This window comes from Narcine bancroftii, chromosome 1 (assembly GCF_036971445.1).
Source record: "Narcine bancroftii isolate sNarBan1 chromosome 1, sNarBan1.hap1, whole genome shotgun sequence".
Lineage (NCBI taxonomy): Eukaryota > Metazoa > Chordata > Chondrichthyes > Torpediniformes > Narcinidae > Narcine > Narcine bancroftii.
The window spans coordinates 420,688,165-420,710,583 of NC_091469.1; the positions used below are offsets into that span (position 1 = coordinate 420,688,165).

Below are 22,419 nucleotides of genomic sequence, written 5' to 3' on the forward strand. Positions count from 1 at the left end.
CACCCAACTCATGGTATTGTTGTTTAATTTTTAATATAGTTTTTTCTGTCCTATATGTTTCTTTTGTATTATATCATAGCTTTTTATTCTCCAGTAATCTGTATTCTTCTTGTAGTCCTATTTTGATCTTTTTTCTAATTCTTTAATATCCTTCTCTAAACTGTTTACTTCTGCCTTATGTTTTTTCCTAAAATTCTTCATGTAGGATATAATTTGTCCCCATATCAGAAAACTATTATTAGTCGATGGTAGATTTGTTTCACAAAATGTTTGTCTCCATAAATTCGTAGAAGTCTGTTCTTTTAAGCAATGTAGTGTTGAGACGCCATCTGTATACATTTTCTTGCTTTTTCATTGTTACTATAATTTATATTAATGGAGAATGGTCTGATAGAAGCCTCATTAGATATTCTGTTTTTATCACTCTACATTTTAATTGGGCAGACATTAAAAATAAGTCACTCCTTGTATGTGAGTCATGCACCCATGAGTAAAAAGAGTAGTCTCTCTCTGTGGGATTTAATTGCCTCCATACATCAATAAGATGTTGATCTTTCATATATGAAATTGTGGTTTTTGCTGCTTATTGTTATTATTATTATCATTATTGTTCTTGCCGATTTATTGAGTCCAAGCAGAAATTAAAGTTCCCTCCAACTCATATATTTTGTCTTCCCTATGCTGTTTTTAAGAAGATGTCCTTCATAAAGGCTTCAATGTCATAATTCCAGGCATACATATTCATAAATGTCCGTGCTTCTCCATAAAGTTAGGAAAGCAGCAACGTTATACCCTGCCACAAGTAAACGGGTAAGACACACAAGAAGGGGTGGGGGGATCCTCTCAGCTGGCCCCAGAAAGCACAGCTGTGTGATGGCCCGATGACACGACGTGAACTGGAAGATTCTCAGTCGCCTGCAATGGAGTCAGCAGCACTGGCAGTTTATCTGGGAGTAGGCTGGGCAGAGAATGCTCCCAATCCACCTCTGGACGCGCACACCAACAGAGACATGGAGGAGGCTGCACACAATGGTGCACAGCACAAATCTGCTCAGCCACCCTGCACCCCAATCACATTGATCATAGTGCATTGGCATCATGGATGTAGTGCAAAAGCTGGCATCTGTAGCCTGTGCTGCAGGTCAGGATTAAGGATGTCAAAAGGTTGATCTCAGGCTATGGGAGAGACATGTACTTGAAGGGAGCTGTGGATGGAGGAGTGTCACTTTCGGGGAGGGACATATCCTGTTCATGCAGTCGGCTCAACCACTCAGAGCTGGCTTCGGTGCAGTCCGCGATGTACCACTCCCATTTCACTATGGAGTACCTCTGGACATAGCCCTCCTGTGGGCAGCATTGGCAGACTAGATCCATGATGGGGAGGCGAGGTTGAAGTGTGATAGTTTCAGTAGCTGTTTGGAGCTTGGTGGCGAAGAGTACTAGATAGCACGCTAGCAGCTGGTGCTTATATGGGCTATAGCAGGAGGCAGCCTCAGGGAGGGTCTTGGTTCAGAAGCTTAGTGATGATCTTTCATCTTTGCCCATTGTCATGGTGGCAGAATTTGTAGCTCGAAGGGGACCCTTGACTCTTGGGGATCTAGTGGCAGTTACCCCTTTTACACAGAGTTTCCACTAAACAGGCATGACAATGACCCGTGTTTAAAGCTAGGTCAGATCAAAGTGTTCACACTAAATCAAGAAAAGCCAGTTCATTGCAACCTTTCACACAGCAACCTGGCATTCCAAAAGAGGCGGGACCTGCAGCATTACAGCCTCCTGGACCCAGGAAGGCAGATAAGCCTTTTACACAGGAGCCGATACAAAACGCGTCGGCTCTGATACTGGGCAGGTAATTACCAGGATGAAAATGAGCACCTCATCCTGTGTTTGTTGCATTCAAACATGTAAGTGAAATGGTAAAAAGGCTGTTCATTACCATCTTTATTTTTCAATAATTTTATTGAAATTGAAGTTCCACATTGAAAAATACAGAATACATAAGACTTAGTAAAAGTCAAAATATAGTACTAGATCATACCAATTCATCTAAGGTACCCCAAATTCTCAATTAAACAAATAATATGTTGTTATAAAAAATAATCAAAACCCATTACCAAAAATGAAGCTATTTGGCAAGGAAAGAAAAGAAGAATTCCTTATCAAAGTGATAATTTACTTTATTAGTCAACACTTCTGCATTCATATCAAATCAGATTCTGAAAATAATTCATAAAAGGTCCACACAGTGGTTGAAAATTTAAATTCCAATTGGAAATTGAGCCTCTAATCTTCTCTAAATTTAAACATTACATGATGTCACAAAGTCATTGAGGATGAGCAGGTGGAGTAATGTGGCCTGCCTAGCCATAAGAGAACTAAAAGCTAATGCATGCAAATCAGATGTTGTTAGAGTTATGCCACTCTTTCCAACAATACCAAACAAAGCAGTTAGTCTTAAAATTAACTTTAAAAAGTACAGAAAAATTTTGAAATACTTCATTCCATTATTTCCCAAGGCTCTGGCATTTCCAAAACATATGAATTAATGAGGCATCTTCATTGTTGCATCTATCACAACAAGGAGATATATCCACATAAAAAAGAGATCATTTGACTTTCGACATGTGAGTTCTGTAGACTAATTTAAATTGTAGGAAAGAGTGGCGGGCACGTAAAGATGAAGTATTAACCAATTTGAAAATTACATTCCAAGTTACATTAAAAGCTGAAGGCCCTGTTCCCAAATTACTATCTTTCAAGGCCAGTATAAAAGGGCCTAGTGCTTGCTCAATGGCCTGTTTTGCCATGTCAAAAGCCATTTTTAGCTCAGAACCCCATTGAAAGGTAGCTTTTTTTTCCTGGAGATTCAGAATAATGGGCAGAGTATCATTGTCCTCTGTTAAGAATTTTATTTTAGGTGGTGGCTGGTATCTCTCTGTGGCCTGAATGCCACTGTATTCCAGGAGAAGACTGTCTGACTGGGGCCCTGTACTTTCTCGGTGTTAATGGCCCAGTCATCTGCACGGAGTGCAGTAATTAACGTGTCCAGGCCTTGTGCCACAGAGTCATCTGAAAGGCCTTGGAGGAGGATATCGTCGATATAATGTGTGATATCGATGGCCTGGGGGATATTTTTAAAATCCCGGGCAATTAGACCATGGCACAATGTGGAGCTCTGGGCCAGGTGACAGAAAGTAAAAGTATATTTGGTCCTGAGACTTTGGACTGAGGAGAATTGAAAGAAAGCATTAGTGAGGTTGATTATGGCATACCAGTGTCTAGTATCTCTCTCCCCCCAATATCTTCAAACAAGGTGACCACATCAGATGGGGGGGGAGGGGGGGTACTTTATTTAATTTTCTATTATTGTAGATCATCTGCCACGTGCCTTTCTCTGCACAGGCCAGACTGGGGTATTAAAGGGGGAAGTGGCAGGTCAGATGACTTCTTCCTTGTCTTTATTGTCCAGGCAACCCCGAGGTGAACTTACCTTTGTTGGTGCACCCCTTGAGCACATTCATGCCTAGGATGCACTCGGGGAGGCTGCAACCGGAATAGACACGGGTTGAGGGCTTTGTTACCTATGGAGAGGCGGAGGGTAACCTCTTTGGCAGGGATAATGAACCCTCCTAACCTCTCTATGGAAACCTGTGGTCCCTTCAACCTGCAGGATTACCAGGGATAATGGTGTGCTCAGTACTGGTGTCATCCAGTGCTGGGTATTTCTCTTTTCCCAGTGTACAGCCACCTGGGTAGGACAGAACCACTGAATAGATCCGCCAGGGATGCTGGCCTCCATCCTGTTGGGGTGGGGGGGGGTTGGGATGAGGGGGATGGTGAAGGTCTGCCACCTCACAGGCAATACTTCCTGCTTCTGGATGTGGGATTTTTCCTCTCACAGAAAGGATATAAGCTCTGCCCTGAGGGAGTCAGGGGCCACCTCCGGTGGAGGATGAGGAGAGGGTGGCTGGATCAGAGTGGGCGGTAATTTAGAAGCTCTACTCTTACATGACTCCCCCACCCCTGCAATGCTCTTTTCAGAGAGCATACATGGCAGATGTGGGATTTCTATGAATATGGGCATGATCCACACTGACACATGTTAGATCCATGTACATGTCTCAGTGGGTCACCAGCAATGTGGCATCATTGAGCTTTGTCCCAGCCCTGCAAACCTGAGTGGGTGTTCTAGTCCCTCCAGCAGGTTAATGGCTTCCTGAATGGTTTTCCAAGTTACTGTTCCCATGAAGGGCAAGGCCATCTTTCTAAGGTCAGGGTACACAGTGGTGACTAAGTAGCCTGGCAGGACACCAATCACCCTAGTGTTCTTGGGGAAATGGTGCTCATGGGCACCCCTGTAGATACCTATGATTAGTGCCCACTCCCTACTGACCCTTGTCCCTTCTCTGACCGTGCCACTCTGCCTGGTCATTTAGGTCTCATTCTAGAAAGGTAGGGAACCTGGCCCGCACCACAGTCACCACCCAATCCCACAGGATGATGCCATCCCACAGTGTATTGTTAATTGTCTTTTGATCAAATGGCTGAGGGTGCTCGCTTCCAGGTGAGAGAGGTGAATATTGGGGAGGTGGGGGAGGAGGGCAGGGAGAGCTTGTCCCACAGCCATAGCAGCCACATGGCTAGGTGTTCGCCTGGCTGCTGGCTCTATCAGTCCCCCCCATTCATGGCTAATTCCACATTTTGGAGGGTCAGCCATAGTCCGCCAGTAAACCCGCTAACCTAAATCCCGCAAGATCAACACACGCAAGTGCGCGACTGGAGACCCACACACATGCTGGTTAGTATAACTTCAAACATCATGACCATGCTCATGTCCAGCCAAGACTCCTTGTGTCGGGAAAAGTTCTGTGGGTTCAAAGAATAGCAGGTCTGGACACAGGCTGAATGGAGGAACAATCTTTATTGAAACACATGTAAGGGGATCTCAACAAGGATAACACACAAACATTCTCAATCACACTAACACAGTGCTACCAGTCACAATAGACTTACAAGGTAAAATTCTCATTATCCAGCACCTATGGGGATTGCAGGTGCTGAAAATGTGAATTTTTCGGTTGACTGAGGCTCACTCTTACAATGCCTAACTAATACACCTGCATTAAGAATACACCGTTTAAAAGACAATACAGTGCAAACTGTAAAGTAATTTGAAAAAGTATTGTGGTATTTAATTATGTAAAGTAACTTAGAAAATTTAAATTCAAACCCCGGTCGCTGGCGCTGTAACTGTGTTGCATTAATCACTTCGCTAACTGAATCATTGTCATAATTATCCCCCTTCCCCCAAGTTTACAGAAAAAGCTTGCTAATGTAGATAATACTAATAAAGATATAGACTTACTAAGCAGAGGTAGGGAGACGCTTTGGGTGAGTCATCCCAGCAGCGAGCAGCATTGACTGGCTTTTCATCCTGGTGTCCCGGTCAGACTTTTGGAGCAATCCAACTCACCTCCCTGCCATTGTCCCAGTCAGACCCTTGGAGCACTTTAAATTTGAGCGCTGGCGTTATAAAAGCGCTGCACTCAGCACGCTGTCATCATAATTAATCCCCCCTCTCCCAAGTTTACAGAAAAAGCCTTACTAATATACTTAATAATTGTTATGAAGTAATAAACTCTTATTAGTACTAACTACGGAACAGCAATGGAAAATTCACCATACAATGGTAAATACAAAATAATAGTTTTTATTAAACAATTAACATAACATTTCTTAACTCTAGACAACTCTAAATTTAACCCCACTATGTGCAAATGTAAATGTGTGTGTGTTAAAGTTCCTTACAGTTTAAATTTGATTCTGAAAAATTCAATTTTAAAATCCGGTTTTAAATATTTTGTTGACTTCAGGATCCTTTTAAATCGCAGTTCAGATCTCTTTAAACTCACGAGTCTATGGATGAACCGTCTTTCGGAGAGATATTTCTCAAACAGGAGTGATCATCTGGGCACAAATGAGGCTGCTTCTCTTTTCTTAAAAGAGCAGTCCTGTCTTTCCAGGATGTCAATTTTCAGATCTTCTGTTTATATCTTCAGTTTTCTTCCACCATGAGACTGCACTCTTTATTTTTAAAGAGCAGTCAGAAAGTGGTCTCCCTTTCAAAAGCCACTTTTTCTGTATTCCCCTTTGATTAGGAGTAACACATAACAGCACCTATTCTGGTTACTGTAATTCAACCCTGTTTTTCACAAGGGTCCATTACCTGTGTGTGTCCCACTGGGTCTTGACTTGTGAACTGATTCAAAATGTCTGAATTCGCCAATATATTTCTCGAAATCATGACATCATCAAAGAGACGATCTCAATTCTTGGAAACTATATGACCATGTACTGTAATCTTTAACTGTTGTCACTCCAGTTTCTTGGAAATCATGTGACCTTCATAACTTTGGCTTGTAGACATCACGACTCCAAAAGATTACCTCATATCTGAATGTATTGTCTAGGTTTTTGTAACCCTGCACCAGCCCACAAATCCCTCACTAGAAAAGCAGGTGGAAATATCCGACTGCAGCAGTGAAAGATTGAAAATGCCATGAACACTTGCTAGTTGGTTGGTACAGATTTTCAGTGTCTTGCCAGGTACGCTTCCAGGGCCTGACGCCTTGCCAGGGGTCACCCTCTTGAAAGATGTTTCACCCTTGGCCTCTGAAACAGAAATCACAGGGTCATCAGCTTCTGAAGGGATTCTCATGGGTAATGTTGAATTCTCCTTTTTAAAGTGGGAGTGAAGTATACAGCCATTTATAATGTAAGGCTTTGCCTTGTCGGGGCCCGCAAGTCATGCTATACCTGCCGAGTATCCGGTTCTATTTCTAGCTTCCCTCGGAATTTCCTCTTTGCTGTTAAGATGGCCTTCTGCAGATTGTACCTGTGGAGATGGAGATTTAGATCACCTGTCTTAAACGCCATCGACCTCAAGCCATGTTCTCATTAGCCATGTCTCAGTGGAACACATCCTTTTTTCCTCTACTCAGTGTCTTCTTTCAAGGTTGAAGAAGGTAAATAATACAAATGTGGAAATACAATGGAAAAATGTACATATTTTACAGTAGAAGAAATATCAGTGGATTGCAGATCCATGGTTTATCCATGGCTGTTCATTGGGGTACCTACAGTATGTGTGCATGGGCACACACTCATCCACACAGGACCTGATGAAGTTGGTGACAGCTTTAGCATATTCATTCGAGTTTGAAGATAAATCCTTGAATATGATCCAGTCCACTGATTGCTTCCCTCGACGTGACTTTCACCATCTTCGTCACTGGTGCTGTCGTCCTTAGTATCTGCTTGAACGCCGAGAGTAGAAGTTCAGCCAGGTGATAGATTTGTGGATGTGCGGGAATGGTCTGGCTCAGTAGGTGTTCTTGATGGTGATGTAACAGTGATCAAGTGTGTCGGCCCCTCTGGTGATAGTTTGTCAGACACTTCTTCAGGCTGGCCTGGTTGGTCTCCTACAATAATCAGGAAAGCATCAAAATATGTTGTCTCCTGATTGCTGATTACAGTGGTCAGCCCCTCCTGTACCAGCCTGGAGCGGAATGTCGACAACCGGATGCTGGCTGAGAACTCCCTTGGTAGACAGAGTGGATGACACTTGATCACCAGATATTTGAGGTCATGGGAGCAGGAATCAAACATAACCGTTACGTTGGTGCACCATGATTAATTGATGATGAAGCAGCCTCTTCCTTTACCTGGCACCATTGTCTGGTCCTTATTGTGGAAGATGAAGCCGTCAGGCTGTAGTGCTGTGTCCGAAATGCTCTAATTCAGCCATGTCTCAGTGGAACACATCTTTTTTCCTCTATTCATTCTTCTTACAAGGTTGAAGGAGGTAAATAATACAAATGTTAAAAAACAATGGAAAAATGTACATATTTTACTGTAGAAGAAATATCAGGAATTTTTGGATTGTTGATCGAACATTTTGTTCTCACACAACTGTGGAGTTGTTTGTAACTTTTAATTATTTGCCTGTAGGAGGCTCCCTTATACCACATATTTCTGGCATCTTGCATGCCCTGCCCTGTTTTTGGACAGGAAACTGGCCAGGGCAGAAAGGGGTGGGGGATAGGGTTGGTAGAAACATACTCCACAAGTCTGGCACACTGACTGAAATGTGGGCAGCCACTCTTTGTGGGCTGATTGCAATCTGGATTCATTATTTTAATAGTTTATATCAAGCGTGGGTAGCAGTAAGTGACCACAATTTACAGGGTAGGAAAATCTGATTTTCGGACAAAAATATTACTGCTGAATAAAAGATGTGTTGAATTCAGTTTGTTTTCCTTTTCAAAGAATGAGAATTGTCAACAGATTTTAGGGCTTTTCATTTCAAAATGGTTGCCCATTAATTAAAACAGAACCTGGAAAAATACTTGTGAAATGCTAGTAGATGCCATTAATCCACTTACTTACAAAAATTCCTTCATGTCGTAAGGGTAATTTTCAATTAATATTTGCAAAGAGATAAAACAATGGCCAAAATATGGTTATTTAGTCAAAATGCTTGTTTGTCCCATGTTTTGTGTCAAATCCATGCTGATAAAGGAATATAAGCCAGCAGTAGGAAAGGCCACCAGGAGGCTTGTTAAACACCTCATTGCCACTTAAAATACCTGTGAGTGCTTGTTAAAGGGACTGCACAGTATTTTGGTGGCTACCGCTTGAACTAACACTGTTTCTTAACTATAACCAGCTGCTTTTGAAGAAATGACAGTGTCAATGTTAATTTCATGTTCTACTTAAAAGGATATTCTCCCTCAGAAATACTCAAGTCTTCAGTTATTGCCACTGGATATACAAAGAGGTCTACTAAACCATATTCTAAAACTTTGTGCTTCTTTGACATCAGCAACATTCAAGCAACATTTATTCCTGAAATTCTTTGTGAAGTTCATCTAAAAGACTTCTTGTTAATTCTTTACATTTGGTCCTACTCTGGTAGTTGCATCAGAAGCCGTGTTTGTTTAAAAGCATATTGCAAGTGAACCACAAATTTTGTATCTGGTCAACATTGGAGTATTAAATCTGCAGGTGTTTGTGTAGCTCTTCCAGATAAAGTCGAATTATGGTAATCAGCAATTACAATCGAAATTGTGTGCTAAATCCGGACTTTCAATCTGTCAATCTTGTTAGCACTTGTCATGGTACCTGTTTAGTACCTTTTTTTTAAACCCTTTGGCAAAATTAATTCCCCTGCTAATTGAAAACAAAGTTGCTGTGAATTTGCAATATGTAAATTTTTCTTTTGAAAAGGATTTTGCATTATATTTTCTCTCAGTTGATTCTGTATTTCATTTGTTGGAGGGTCATTCTCTCAGTGCGCCATCTTTTTCGTTAGCCATCTCTGACCCTCATTCATTGTTAAGTAAGGCTGTGGTTTATTAAACTTTCTCTATTTTCCTGTTTGTAATGATCCTTCAGTAGTGACTATCCTTTATTAACCACTTTCTCTTTAATGAAAACCCTATTATTGTTCACTAACAGTGCTGTTCAAATGGATCAAACACAGAGGAAGGAAACTCCTGCTGTACGTTGCCTTAGAGGCTTTTGCATTCTTATGCAGTCAGATGCTAAACCATTTCCATCTTAGCGGGGTTTCTGCTTCATTTCTACCAGACCAGCAAATTATGCCATTTTGGTCTTTTCAACATCAAAATGTAACATCATTCTCTCCCTTAAATTAGATTAGCCAAATTTTCATCATTTGGAAAAGTCTGGAAAACTCTACATAAAGATATTGAAAGCTACTTATAAACTGTTAGCTGTTTAGGAGGATTGTCAATACATAGCTAGTTCTTCAAACCCTTTCATGCTTAGGTCTCGATCATTTTGTTTTTGGATCTAAGGATTAAATTACTTGTTCAGAAAGGAAATTTGAAATGCTTGCAAGTTGATGTGTAAATTTGATTCTTAAAAACTTGTTTGGATTTCAACAAAATACAGTGATGGAGTAAATAAATTTACTTACAATTTTAGTCTTTTAGTGAAGGAACTTTTTTCTCTATTTTGCTCCTTGTAAATGATTTACTAAAACAAATTATTTACACAGCTTTGGAGTTTAAGTTACTTTTGGTTAAGACAATTATTTTGCCATGTCAAATTAAACAAATTGTGATTGTGATGTAGTTAATTGAATTTTCACCTTATTTTACACTCTTATACGTGTTCTGCTTCAACTATGTGGTCCTGTGGTTAGACAGCACCATTCTGGTTATCAGAACACAAGAGAGATACTCACATCTTTAAGGTCATATGAAACATCACAAAGTTGATCTTTAGTGTTAAAGCACTGAAATGAAATCTGGAAATTTATCCTTAGGCAGGTCCTGAAAAAGAACCTTGATAGAAATATATAATGTAACATTTGTCCTTACCTACAAAAGATTATTATTTATCGACTATACCCTTGTGAAGCTTTACTGGCTTCTTCAAGAATGAACTCTCACCTTTTTCTGACTGCAACTGTCAAGTTTCACTCAAGCAAAGATCAAGAAACCACATTGATGACAATTGTTACAAAGCATCAGTGAAAGGTGAAAATGACAAAGATAATACAAAGCAAATCTATTTCCTTCACAACTGAAAAATAGCTAGAAACAGGAAGAATGAATGGACTTCTGGTAGGCTGTAAGATGAAGTAACAGTCTTTGTTAATTGCTCCTGCTTCCTTTTCATTTTCCTCCACTTTTAACTTTTCATACATTTAATTATTGGCCTCTCTCGCTAAGAACTGTTTTACAATGTCTACAAGAAGTGCTAAAGTAATGAAAAAAAGAAATGCTGATAAGCTTAACTAAGGAGAGCATCACTGAGCTAATGGAGGAACTTAAACAATTGTTGATGGAAGAATTTAAAAATGACTTGGGCCAGATTGGTTAAACTTGAACTGATTCATTCAGCAGGTCAAGAACATGGGTGAGCGGTTGTCATCTCTTGAGCTGAACTGAAACAAATTGAGTGACCATTTTAAAGAATTGGAAGATGTATGCTCCAATCTAACTACCACCAATTTGAAGTGAATAACATTGGTCAATAATTTGGAAAGCAAGAGCAGAAGGCAAAATATACATTTTCTGGGCCTGTCTGAGTCTACTGAAAGGAGGCAGCTTACGATTTTTTTTTGGAGCTGCTCTGCAAGGTGTTTGGGAGAGATCTACTCGCATCACCGCCTGAGATTGATAGAGCTCACTGTTACTTAGTACCCAAGCTGACCATGGGTCAGAAACTGTGCTCTGTCATTCTCAGATTACATTGCTACCAAACCAAGGATTTTCTGATCCCTGAAGTCCAATAAAAAGGGAAGCTTGTATATTGTGCCCAACAGATCAGGATCATCGTGGATTATTGCCCTGAAGTAATGAATCAAAGTGGCCAAGTACAGAGAAGTTATGTTGGAACTGTATCATTGGGATTTTAAACCTTCATTGATATACCGTGCTCAATTCTGGATTACATTTTCTAATGGTCATAAGAAGTGACTTAGGTCACTGGACGAAGCTGAGATAATAATGATCTTCCTTCTGCATTGTGCCCTGTGTGAACTGTTATTTCATGACTGAGGCTGATGAATTACTGCTGTTTTTAAGGTCTCTATCACTATACAAGGTCCACTGGATGAAGATTGGTTGTTTCTAATTTCTTTTAATATTATATGGATTGATTAATCCATTTGGATTGCAGTTATGTATGGGTTTCTCTTGGTATTCAATTCATTGAGTTATTTAATTTTCATAACAAGAATATTGAGAAGTATTCTTTCATTATATATATTTTTTATTTAGTAATAATTAGTAAAGATGGAAAACGATGTTACACATTTTAAAAATTGCATGAGAAACTTTGTAAATGATTTTTTTCTTATGCTTTGTTGAAGACAAAACATGACCTTGTTCTAATTAGAAGTGCAGAGAATATTTACATTTGAAATTTAGGAGTGTGAGATAAAATCCTTAGCAGGAAGTTATTTGGATACATCTTATTTACAGGGAAACTGTTGATATTTTCAGCAGTTTTCTAGATGTGGGAAACAAGTGCTAGGGTGGGGGAGGTAGGGGAATGTTTTTCTAACATTGTCATTGCACTGGGAACTTGTATAAACATTGGATTTCTACAGCTAATCTTCAATGTTGTTTTGGTTTCATGTTCATGGTGAAGGCTGACATCTAGGACTTGAATAATATGTCTTATTCAATCCACACTATTAGTTTTTAATAATGGCTAATTGATTCAATTTTGTTAGATGGAATGTTAACAGATTGAGCCATCCAATCAAGAGAAAGAAAGCATTGTCACATGTCAAATACCTTTAAATCGCAGTAGTTTTCTTATAAGAAACACAGATTCGTGGATGTGATAATTCTTGGCTTATGACCCTGTGGAGGGGACAACACTAACATTCTACTTTTCAAGCTAAAAGGTGGGGGAAGGGCTTTCAATACTTATCAATAAAAATATTCCCTATGTTCAGCATAATGTTGTATCAGATACAAATGGTCGTTATGTTATTGTCTCTGGGAAATTGTATAATAAGATGGTTGTATTACTAATATCTTTGCTCCTAATGTAGATGATGTGGGGTTTTTTCAATTTTTTTTTTCGTCTTTACTGGACCTGAGTTTATATTCTCTGGTTCTTGGTGGGGATTTTAACTGCCAGTTATATATCCTGTTGTGGATTGTTCTTCTCTTAAATCCTGCTATAATAAGTAAGTCAGCCTTAGCAATTCATTCTTTTTTAAATCAAATTATGGTATTTCTGATGTCTGGTGTTTTTTTTTCATCCTAATAGGAGAGGTTTTTATTTACACATGTTCACCATACTTTTTCAAGGATCGAATACTTTCTTATTGATAACTAACTGATTTTACAGTCCTGTTCTTGTGAGTATCAAATGTTGAAATATCAGGCCACACCCTTGTCATATTATCTTTGTTCTTTCCTGACTTCCATCAGGAATATGGTTTACTATTTACACAATGTACTGTACACTTGAAATAGGCTGAATTTTTGCATTTGAGTATTGAGGTTAATTTTTATTTTGATGTTTCTTTCAAAGCTGTGGTGTAACCCATGGAGCTCTGAAGAAGCATTAATTGGATGTACAAATAGAGACTTGCAGGTCTCACACAGAGCTTTGCTGGATAGTTGTTTGGGTTTGAAATTACACATGTTGAGAGCAAGATGATTGATTTTCTAGTGATTTAAGTCAGTTTCCACATAATTCTCTAAAAATCAGCCACTTAAAGCTATTTTCTTCATCGGTTACCATTTTCATTATGTTCTATATTGATAAGAACAGTCTAATGGTTTATATTTCCCATAAGCAATTTGCAAAATTAAACTTCTAAAAGAAATATAACCAATCATAGTCCAATGGCACAATTTTCCAACAGTATTAAACCACTGGCTCTGCCTTATCATGGAAACTGTAAAGCAAAGAAATTGCATGTGCTTCCCTAAATGCCAGTAAAATCCCAAGTACTACAAATTAGATTTGACATGCTTAGTCACTGTAAAAGGTTGGTTCTAAATGTGCAGTTCTGGTAGTTAGAACAAATAAAAGGATAGTATTGACTAATAAGCTGCCAGATGGCAAGAGGCTGTCATGTTTGCCACTGTAAAATTTAACATTTTTATCACTGATTCATGGCTCTGCCAGCACTAGTCCCAATGCTCTGAGTTCCAACATGAGTCATGAATTCTGATTATTTCCAGCATAAATGGAGAAGGATTCTGTCTGGAGGTAATACTTGTACTGCAACTACTATTTTATTCCCTAGCCAACAACAACCAAATCTTTTAGGAAGTAAAGTGGTGAATTTAATTTTAATTCATAATTACCTGACACAAAACTGACCTTAGAAATGACTGCTGTTTTCAAAAAATAGAATTCGCTGTGTGCGCCTTCTTACAAAAGGAATGTTTTATAAGCTTTTCTGTATTCTGGGTTGATGAATGGCAACTGGTTTAACAGCAAGTGTTATTAATTGTGAATAAATGAGGAAAATTGAGAGACTCTGGATTTCTTTATAAAGAACAAGAAATAAAAAGAAAAGGCCACACGGCCCTTTGCCACTATTCACCCATTCAATGATATAATGGCTGATTTTTGTTTTACTTCAGTTGTTTTTCTCTTGCATCAAGCTGATGTTGGTGTATTTAGAGAGCTTGGAATGTTTGTTCAGAAAATAGAATGTGATTAGCTATTGTAAACAGCGAGAAAAGCAACTGAAATGTTGGCCTTTTTTACAACTGAGTCAGTGTGGATGAGTAAGGAATTCTTACTGAGATTGAGCAAAATTAGACAATATAGATATTTGGAAATTTTAAATTCTATCCAACAAACAACAACGCACTTGCCTTGGAGTTGTTATGATTTAAATTCCATTGATTTATTCCTGGGATTTTGGAGTTATCCTATGAAGAACGTTAAGAAGAATAGACCTTTACTCACAGGAGTTTAGAATAACATGTTATCTTATTGGAAATTCAGAATTTTAAGATGCTGAAGATTCTCTGGCTGAAAGGCACTTTTTAAGTCCTCAGAAGTCCTGTAACACCATGCTGCAAGTTAATTACTCAGTCAAATGCTGCTAGTTTTTGCTTGGCACTATGGTTGTTTATGCAAAAAATGCCAGAGAAACTCAGCAAGTCACACAGCATTCTTTATGTAGCAAGGATAAAGATACATCACCAACATTTTGGGTCTGAGCCTTTCATCAAGGTATGAGCAAAAAGCAAAAAAAAAAGTGCCTGTCTGCTTTTTGCTCATTCTTTGATGAAGGGCTGAGGCCCAAAATATCTTTATCTTTGCTACAGTGTGTTACAGTGCTATAGATAGACTGCAACTCCCAGAAGTCTAGTGAACTGGCACAGGACATTATAACGTCATGACATGGCGCGCATGGTTCAGTGTTTCAAAAGAATATGTGCGTGACTCGAGTGAACGAGTTCTGATTTATCTATAACTGTGACATTATTTCACATTCATTAGCCACCACTGCATTTTCAGTGGCTAAAATTGGTGACCCCAACGAGTCCAAAATGAGCTTTTGGACAGTATAGATACTGCAGTTTTTGCTGTTAAGCTACCGCCCTTCTGATGTGATTTTGATAAGCTGAGGCACAATTTCATCTCAGGAAGATCGAGGAGGACGCGACTCACTATTATCACCTTGTCAGTGCATTGGACCAAGACACTGCCAAGCGAGTCGGTTACGTCCTGCGCAATCCACCCAAGCCTGGAGGGCGCAAGTATGACACTCTAAAAGCGCTCCAGCTATGAATTTACGGCATGTCCCACAGAGAGAGAGGGCTGCCAGACTGTTATATGGAGGAGTTGGGTGATCACGCCCTGTCTGAACCAATGGACGACATGCTGTGCCTGGCATCCGGCCAACAGCCAGATATGTTATTCAAATAGATCTTCCTGGAGAGGATGCCAGAAGACATTAATTAGACTCTTATTATTGCAGAGTTCTTTCAAAGACCCCAGGGCAGTAGCTTCAGAGGCAGGCGTCCTGTGGCTGGCAAAAAAAAACACACCAAAAGGTCTTCAGACAACGTCATTGCGTCACAGCTGTATGTACCCAGCATCTCTGTTGTTGACACTACTTCCCAAGCTAACGATCTCAACACACCAGCTCCTATAAAGAGGCAATGTCTCAAGTCAGACCGACAGCCTGTCGACAATTGCATCTAATGTTTTTACCACCGGCGTTGGGGAGTCAATGCACATAGGTGCCTGCCACCCTGTGCTTTCTCAGGAAACGCCCTGGCTGACCGTCATTAATGGGTGCAACGGTTGGCTGAAAATCTACAACCCTTCTATATGTTTGGGATCAGCTATCCCAATGTAAATTTTTGGTGGACACAGAATCGTAAGTTAATGTTTTTCCACTAACTGGTTTTGATACACATTATCTGGATTTTAGGACCTTTTGGCACAGCCATTTTGGCGCAAGCGATTTGGCGTGGCCTGTTTGGCGCGGCTCAATTTCAGCGCAGTTGATATTCAGGCTTAGTTAAAATCATTAATGTAAGCAAGATGGGAATTAATAATACTTTATTATGTTTACATAGAACTAAAAATAAATTTTATTCTCTCTAGTAAAAATGTTAGATAGAGTTAAGTTAATTACAAAAAATCTAAAATATGACCTTTATTCAAAATTATGGGCAATCCCTCGTAAATACTCAACATAATTTCTCCCACTAAATCTTCTTACGAGAGTTTGTATTCAAGCGTATGCTTCCCTGAATTTATTTAATTTCAACGGAATATCGTGCCCTGCTACAAGATGATCAAAGTAAATGTCCCTTCCTCTCTGAACTTTTTGTAAACTGTCAATAAATTTCCAAATAACTGGATGTTCCACTCCAAGTTTGCATTGTAATCTCCTGTGAGCAGCTTCTGCATGATTGTTTGTTCTGTCCTCATTCTTTAAAGTTCTTTCATAAATATTCCACATTCCAACTGAAAAAAGCGGTGGACGTCTACCTTTTTCTCTGCATAATCTTCTATCTACATAGTTATCCTCGAACCAGTCCAGCAGCGGTTGCAGTTCATCTGGAAGCGCATCAGCCAAATGTTGAATAGCTTCATCAATGTTTTCAATCGGAAAAAATGTAAGACCAATTACCATTTTAGCTCTCAAAGAAAACTTCGAGTCAATGTTATACCTACTCAAGTGTCCCAAACTGGCAAGATGTTTTCTCATATTTTGAGCCAGGTTAAAAAAAAAACCCTGATTTCCACAGAAGGAAAATGCTGTTGTAAACTTTTGAAATTTGCAAGTTCAAAGTCACAGTTGATAATGTCAGGGCGGCATTCAGGCTGTATTTCCAGAACCATTTCAAATAATTTATCATATGTTGTTCGTAACTTATTCGGGAGTAAAGCAATCAACAGTGGGAACACATCTTTATGTATTTTCCCTAAAATAACATAAACTTGTGAAAATAGAGGTGAGGAAATTTTGAATGTTCATCAACAAAACTTTTTTACTTGTCTTAGAAATTCGGCATTCCTTTTTCTTCCAAATATAAGAATTTTGCAGGTGGTGCTACCGCTGTCGGCTAGTAAAAATTGTTCTTCATTATATTCATCAACAGAATATGTTTTAAAGCTATCTGGAATTACAAGTTCTTCTAAATTTCTTGGATTTACTGGGTAAGCACCAATTTCTTTCCTTGTCCTACGGACCATTTTCTTCAGCGCTCTGTTGTTAGGCGTCGTTCCTTGGCAAGCTTCAGACAAATTTTCTAGGCGCTTGTTAATCACTTGTGCAGTTCCCTCAACAGTTTCAGCATCTCGTACTTTTATCTTTGAAATGACGGTATCTCTTTCCACCTTCAATGCCGAAGCTGCATGCGAATGTTCATTAATTTGTTTCACTAGTTCACCAATTCTAACATGAATTTGAGCTTTGCAAATGTCCTTCCTCTCACATCTCCAAAACTTTGTTATCTTATCAGCAACATATCTCTCAAATACGTATATATAGCCGTCGTATGAGCACTTTTCCTTTCCACGTTTGGTCAAAATTGTTGATGACATTTTAATGGGTTGTAATAACTACAAACTACTATTAAACTACCCATTTAATAGGTCTGTGCCAAAATGCATCTGCAAAAATGGGCTACGCCAAACAGGCCGTGCCAAATGGCTCACGCCAAAATGGCAGTGCCGAATGGTCCCATTCTGATGTTATCCTATCCCTAACCTCCAACTCTCAGCAGTTCCAACATATGGCACCAAAAATATGAATGTTAATTTCGTGGCTTTTTATTTTGTCAGCAGCGTCATGACCTCTACTCAGGGCCGATTTCCTTCGAGCTCATTCGTTCATGGTGGATTTAAAAGGGTGTCAGTTGGTGGATAATACCAGCTTTCAAACTATTCACCTGGGAGAATTGCATGTTCCGTGCACTATGCCTTCAAGCCCTGCGTAAGACTGTTGATAAGTTCTCCAGACTTGTAGAAGAGTTTCCCGAAATTACAACTCTGCAGTTTTCGACCCCACCGTGTAACATGGAGTAATTCACTATAATTCTACCAAGGGTCGTCCCATTCATGCTAAGGCACATCACTTGCCTCTGGAGAAACTAGTTAGTTAAACAAGAATTCCACAAAATGGAAGAGCTGGGGCCAATTCGCAGGTCCGACAGCCCATGGGTGTCTCCATTACATTTAGTCCAAAAATGCACCGGAGGGTGGAGATCTTGAGGAGATTATAGATGCCTCAACAGCGCCACTATACCGGATCACTACCCTATTCCCCATATTCAAGATTTTTCAGAGAATCTACATGGGGTGAAAATCTTTTCAAAAGTGGATTTGGTGTGCGGATATCACCAGATGCCAGTGGAACCAGACGACATCTCGAAAATGGCAATAATTACCCCTTTCGAATTGTTCGAATTTTTATGTATGCCTTTTGGGTTGAGTGAGTTATGAACACAGTAGGACGTGGCATGTCCAACATCTTCATTTATTGAGACAACATATTTGTCACCAGCAAAACTGAAGAAGAGCACTTGAACATCTGCGTACACTCTTTAGACATTTGCCAGAAGTTGGACTAACCATCAATCCAGATAAATATATTTTCAGACAACAGTCCATAAAATTCCTTGACATGCAATCACTAATAAGGGCGTGGTTCCAGTGCCTTACAAGATCGAGACCATTACTGAATATTCCAGACCAACTGCTGCCAAAGGCCAAGAGTTCTTGGACATGGTTAATTTTTATCGTCGATTCCTTCCAGCAGCAGCTCACATTATGAAGCCTCTGTTCAATCTGCTGTCTGGCGATGCCAAATCTATTCAGTGGACAGGTGAAAGCCAAAATGCTTTCATAAAAACAAAGGAACTATTAGCTCAAGCAACCATACTTGGTTATCCAGTCCTAAACGCAACTACAGATGTATTTGATGTGGCCGTAGGGGTCACTCTGCAGCAGCATGTTAATGGACAATGAAAGCCACTGGTATTCTTTATCCGCCTCCACCAAGAGGCCGAGAAAAATTACAGAAGCTTTGATAAAGACCTCCTAGCCATATATTTGCCCATCTGTCACTTCCATTACTTTTTGGAAGGCAGACACTTTCACCATTTTAACAGACCATAAACATTTGACCTTCGCAATTTTGAAGGTGTCAGAGCCTTGGTCAGCTTGACAACAGTGACGGTTATCCTTCATTTTGGAATTCTCTACCAAAATAATGCGCATTTCTGAAAAAGACAACTTAGTGGCAGATGCACTTTTCCGCTCAGTTGTGGTATTTGGACAGTCTCAACTGGGCAGACGAATTACTATGGGTGTTGCTTGACATTAGGATCTTCACACTTCATCTGCGGAGTTTGTATACGGCGCACCTTTGGTGGTCCCAGGAAAATTTGTTGCACACGGATCCAGTAAAGATGAAGACCCCAAAGAGTTGCTGGGCAGACTAAGGGATACCATAAGCAAATTATCATCACCATCACATGGCAAACATGTTTCTTTTGTACCACACGAACTGAAAGACTGTGAATACTTGTTCGTACATAGAGGAACACATGGACAGCCCTTGAGGTGCCATATGGGGTGATGAGGCGAACGAGGTCTACATGCATCTTGGATATTGCTGGGCATCCTCTGCCATTCACAATTGAGAGGCTCAAACCTTTCCATGTTGACAAAACTGCCCGTATTCATCAGCCAGCAGTCTGATGCAGAGATCGACCTCCCAAAAACTGCTAGGTTCTTTTGGGGGGGTGGGGGAGGGTGCATGTAGTGGCGCTATAGATAAACTAGAACCCTAGAAGTCTAGCGAACCTGTGTGCTTCAGTGTTTTAAAAGAATACACACGTGACTCAAGTAAACAAGTTCTGATTTGCCAGCAGCTGTGTGTCGTTATTTTGTGTTCATCAGCCACTACTGTGTTTTCAGTGGCTACAACATAAAAATGATGCACAACTTACTTTGCCTCCAGCAAATTGTTGTGTAAACTACAATCACGGTGTCTGTAGATTTTCTTGTTTAACTCTAGGTGAATTATTGTGGTGCTTTTGAGTTGAAAGAAATTTTGGCTGGTGAACTGGGAGAAACTCTTTGACTTGTGCCATTGATATTTATTTGTCCAAAAAAGAACATAGATGAGGCCATGTCATGTCTCATTCAGAAGATGCTTTGCCTTGCATTGTATTACTCTATTGTTAATGCACTGGAATGCCACTGGAATGCTAGTTTAACTTGAATTTTCAAGCCATGGAATGGTGATTCTTCAAGTTTGGAGATGAGAATGCAACCATGAACCAATCCAACACAAATGTAACATTTGGTAGATATAATCAAGAACAACCAACAATCCAAAGGTTTATCATTGCAGTATCTAACTACCAATTTATTTTTATAGATGTGAAATTTTAGCAAATTGATTTTTTTTTTAAAGTCCCATTTCTGCGCTTCCAGGGTTTTCCTGAGAAGATTTGATACAGTAGAAGTGATCTGGAAAAATGTTATTTCTGTTAGAATGCCACAAATCATCTGTGCTTTGTTTTACTACTACAGATTTATGACAGATGCTGCTCGCCGGGAACAAGAATCCTTGAAGAAAAAGATTCAGCCGAAACTATCTTTATCATTATCAAGTACGATTCCTCGAGGAAGTATTTCAACCCCGCAGCGTCACAACAGTGGTAGCCTTACTCCTCCAGTCACCCCACCTGTCACTCCATCATCGTCATTCCGAAGCATTACTCCCACAGGTACAAAAGAAAACAATCCCTTTAGACACACTGAACTTGTAAACAAAAAAAGTAACACAAAAAGAGATAAATATAGCTTAAATAAGTACTCTGCAGTAGTTTGCTGTGCAAATTACAATTATGAGAGGCAGATACCTGAACCAGGAGAAGAGATCAAGATGTAGGCATAGGTGTAAGCGATTTGACCCCTTATACCTGCTATATTCTTTTTTGCAAGGTTGTGGCTTCTCTGATGTTGGCCTCATTTCCACTTAAAGGAATGATAGATGGAATTTAATCCTGATAATGCAAAGTGAAGTTAAAACATAATTCAAAGTGAAGCACCTGGATTAATAATGGTAGGACAAACACAGAGAAGGTTAGGGTGCTGGGGAATTCTGAGTGACAGAGGAGTACAAAACCAGTTATCCTTGAGGATGCAGCACAGATAGATAAGATAGTGAATAAAGCATAGAGCGATTGCATTACTCCTTCTCAATCATGTGATGGAGTTAATCAGCATGGAAGCAGGGACTTCAACCCACCAGGAATCCACCAGCCATCAACGCATTTATTTTATTTTATTCTCACCATATTTCCATCAACTCCCTCGCTCTAATCACCCCTCCCACCATCACCTACCCACAATTCTACCATTCACCTGCACACTTAAGGAAAGTCATGTAGCCAGTCATCCTGCCCTCCTGCATGTCCCCAGGATGTGAGAGGAAACCTACATAACCAGGGAGACGGTAGACTGCACATGTATGTGACCAGAGGTCAGGATCATATCCAGGTTGCTGGAGCTCCAAGACAATGTGGTTCTACAAGCTATGTCACTATCTTGGGATACTTACCTTCATTAGCTTGGGCTTAGAATATAATAGCTGGTGCCACATCTACATATGCTTCTGATCATCACATTGTGGGGGAATGATTATGCTCTTGGTTTACCTCCCTCATTCTTGTCTGCACAAGGTTCAGATTATTCAGTGCTCTGCTGCTTGTGTCCGAAGTTCTATTCTCCCTTTCACCATATGTATCCTCATTAATAATGGCTCCAATTTAAGCAACACGTCAGTTCTAAAATTAGTATTATTATTATTTTCAGGAAGATCCTGAAATGTATTGGAGGAGTAAGATATATTCAGAATTACTTCTGCAATTATGAAAATGGAAATAAAATGTTCTTTCCCACTGAACATTTGAATACTTGAAAGATAGTTTGCACTGTGAAGAAATGAAAAGGGGCATTTAAAACTGAAAGATATTTTAAATGCAGGTATTGTTCAATCCAAAGTAAATATTTGTCACTTAGAAAATGGGAAGTAAAAGAAGAAATTGGGAAGGAACAGTGGTGCTGTTGAGCAGTATAACCTAAGTGGCACTGGTGCCTCATGAATCTAGATTCAATCTGGATTTTCGGTGCTGTCTGCGCAGAATTTGCATGTGCTCCCTGTGACTGCGTGGGTTTCCTCTGTGCTCTTCCCATGTTGCAAAAGATGTGGTGGTCAGTGGGTTAATTGACCATTATTTTTCTACCTAGTATGCAGATGAATGGTAGAATTTTGGCATTGTTTTGGCATATTTTGTAATTGAGTTCACTCAAAGGAACACTTAAAATTTCCAAATAATAATAAATAATAAAAGG

At 39.6% G+C, this 22,419-nt stretch overlaps 1 protein-coding gene across 4 annotated transcripts in view; it reads left to right on the forward strand.

Moving 5' to 3' along the window:
- LOC138751600 (juxtaposed with another zinc finger protein 1) overlaps positions 1–22,419 on the forward strand; it is a 228,436-nt gene that overhangs the window by 145,994 nt on the left and 60,023 nt on the right. For all 4 annotated transcript variants that reach the window (XM_069914115.1, XM_069914116.1, XM_069914118.1 and 1 more), the window contains one exon: positions 20,593–20,789. In XM_069914115.1, the coding sequence (XP_069770216.1) occupies positions 20,593–20,789 (197 nt within the window). The remainder of the gene's footprint in view (positions 1–20,592; positions 20,790–22,419) is intronic.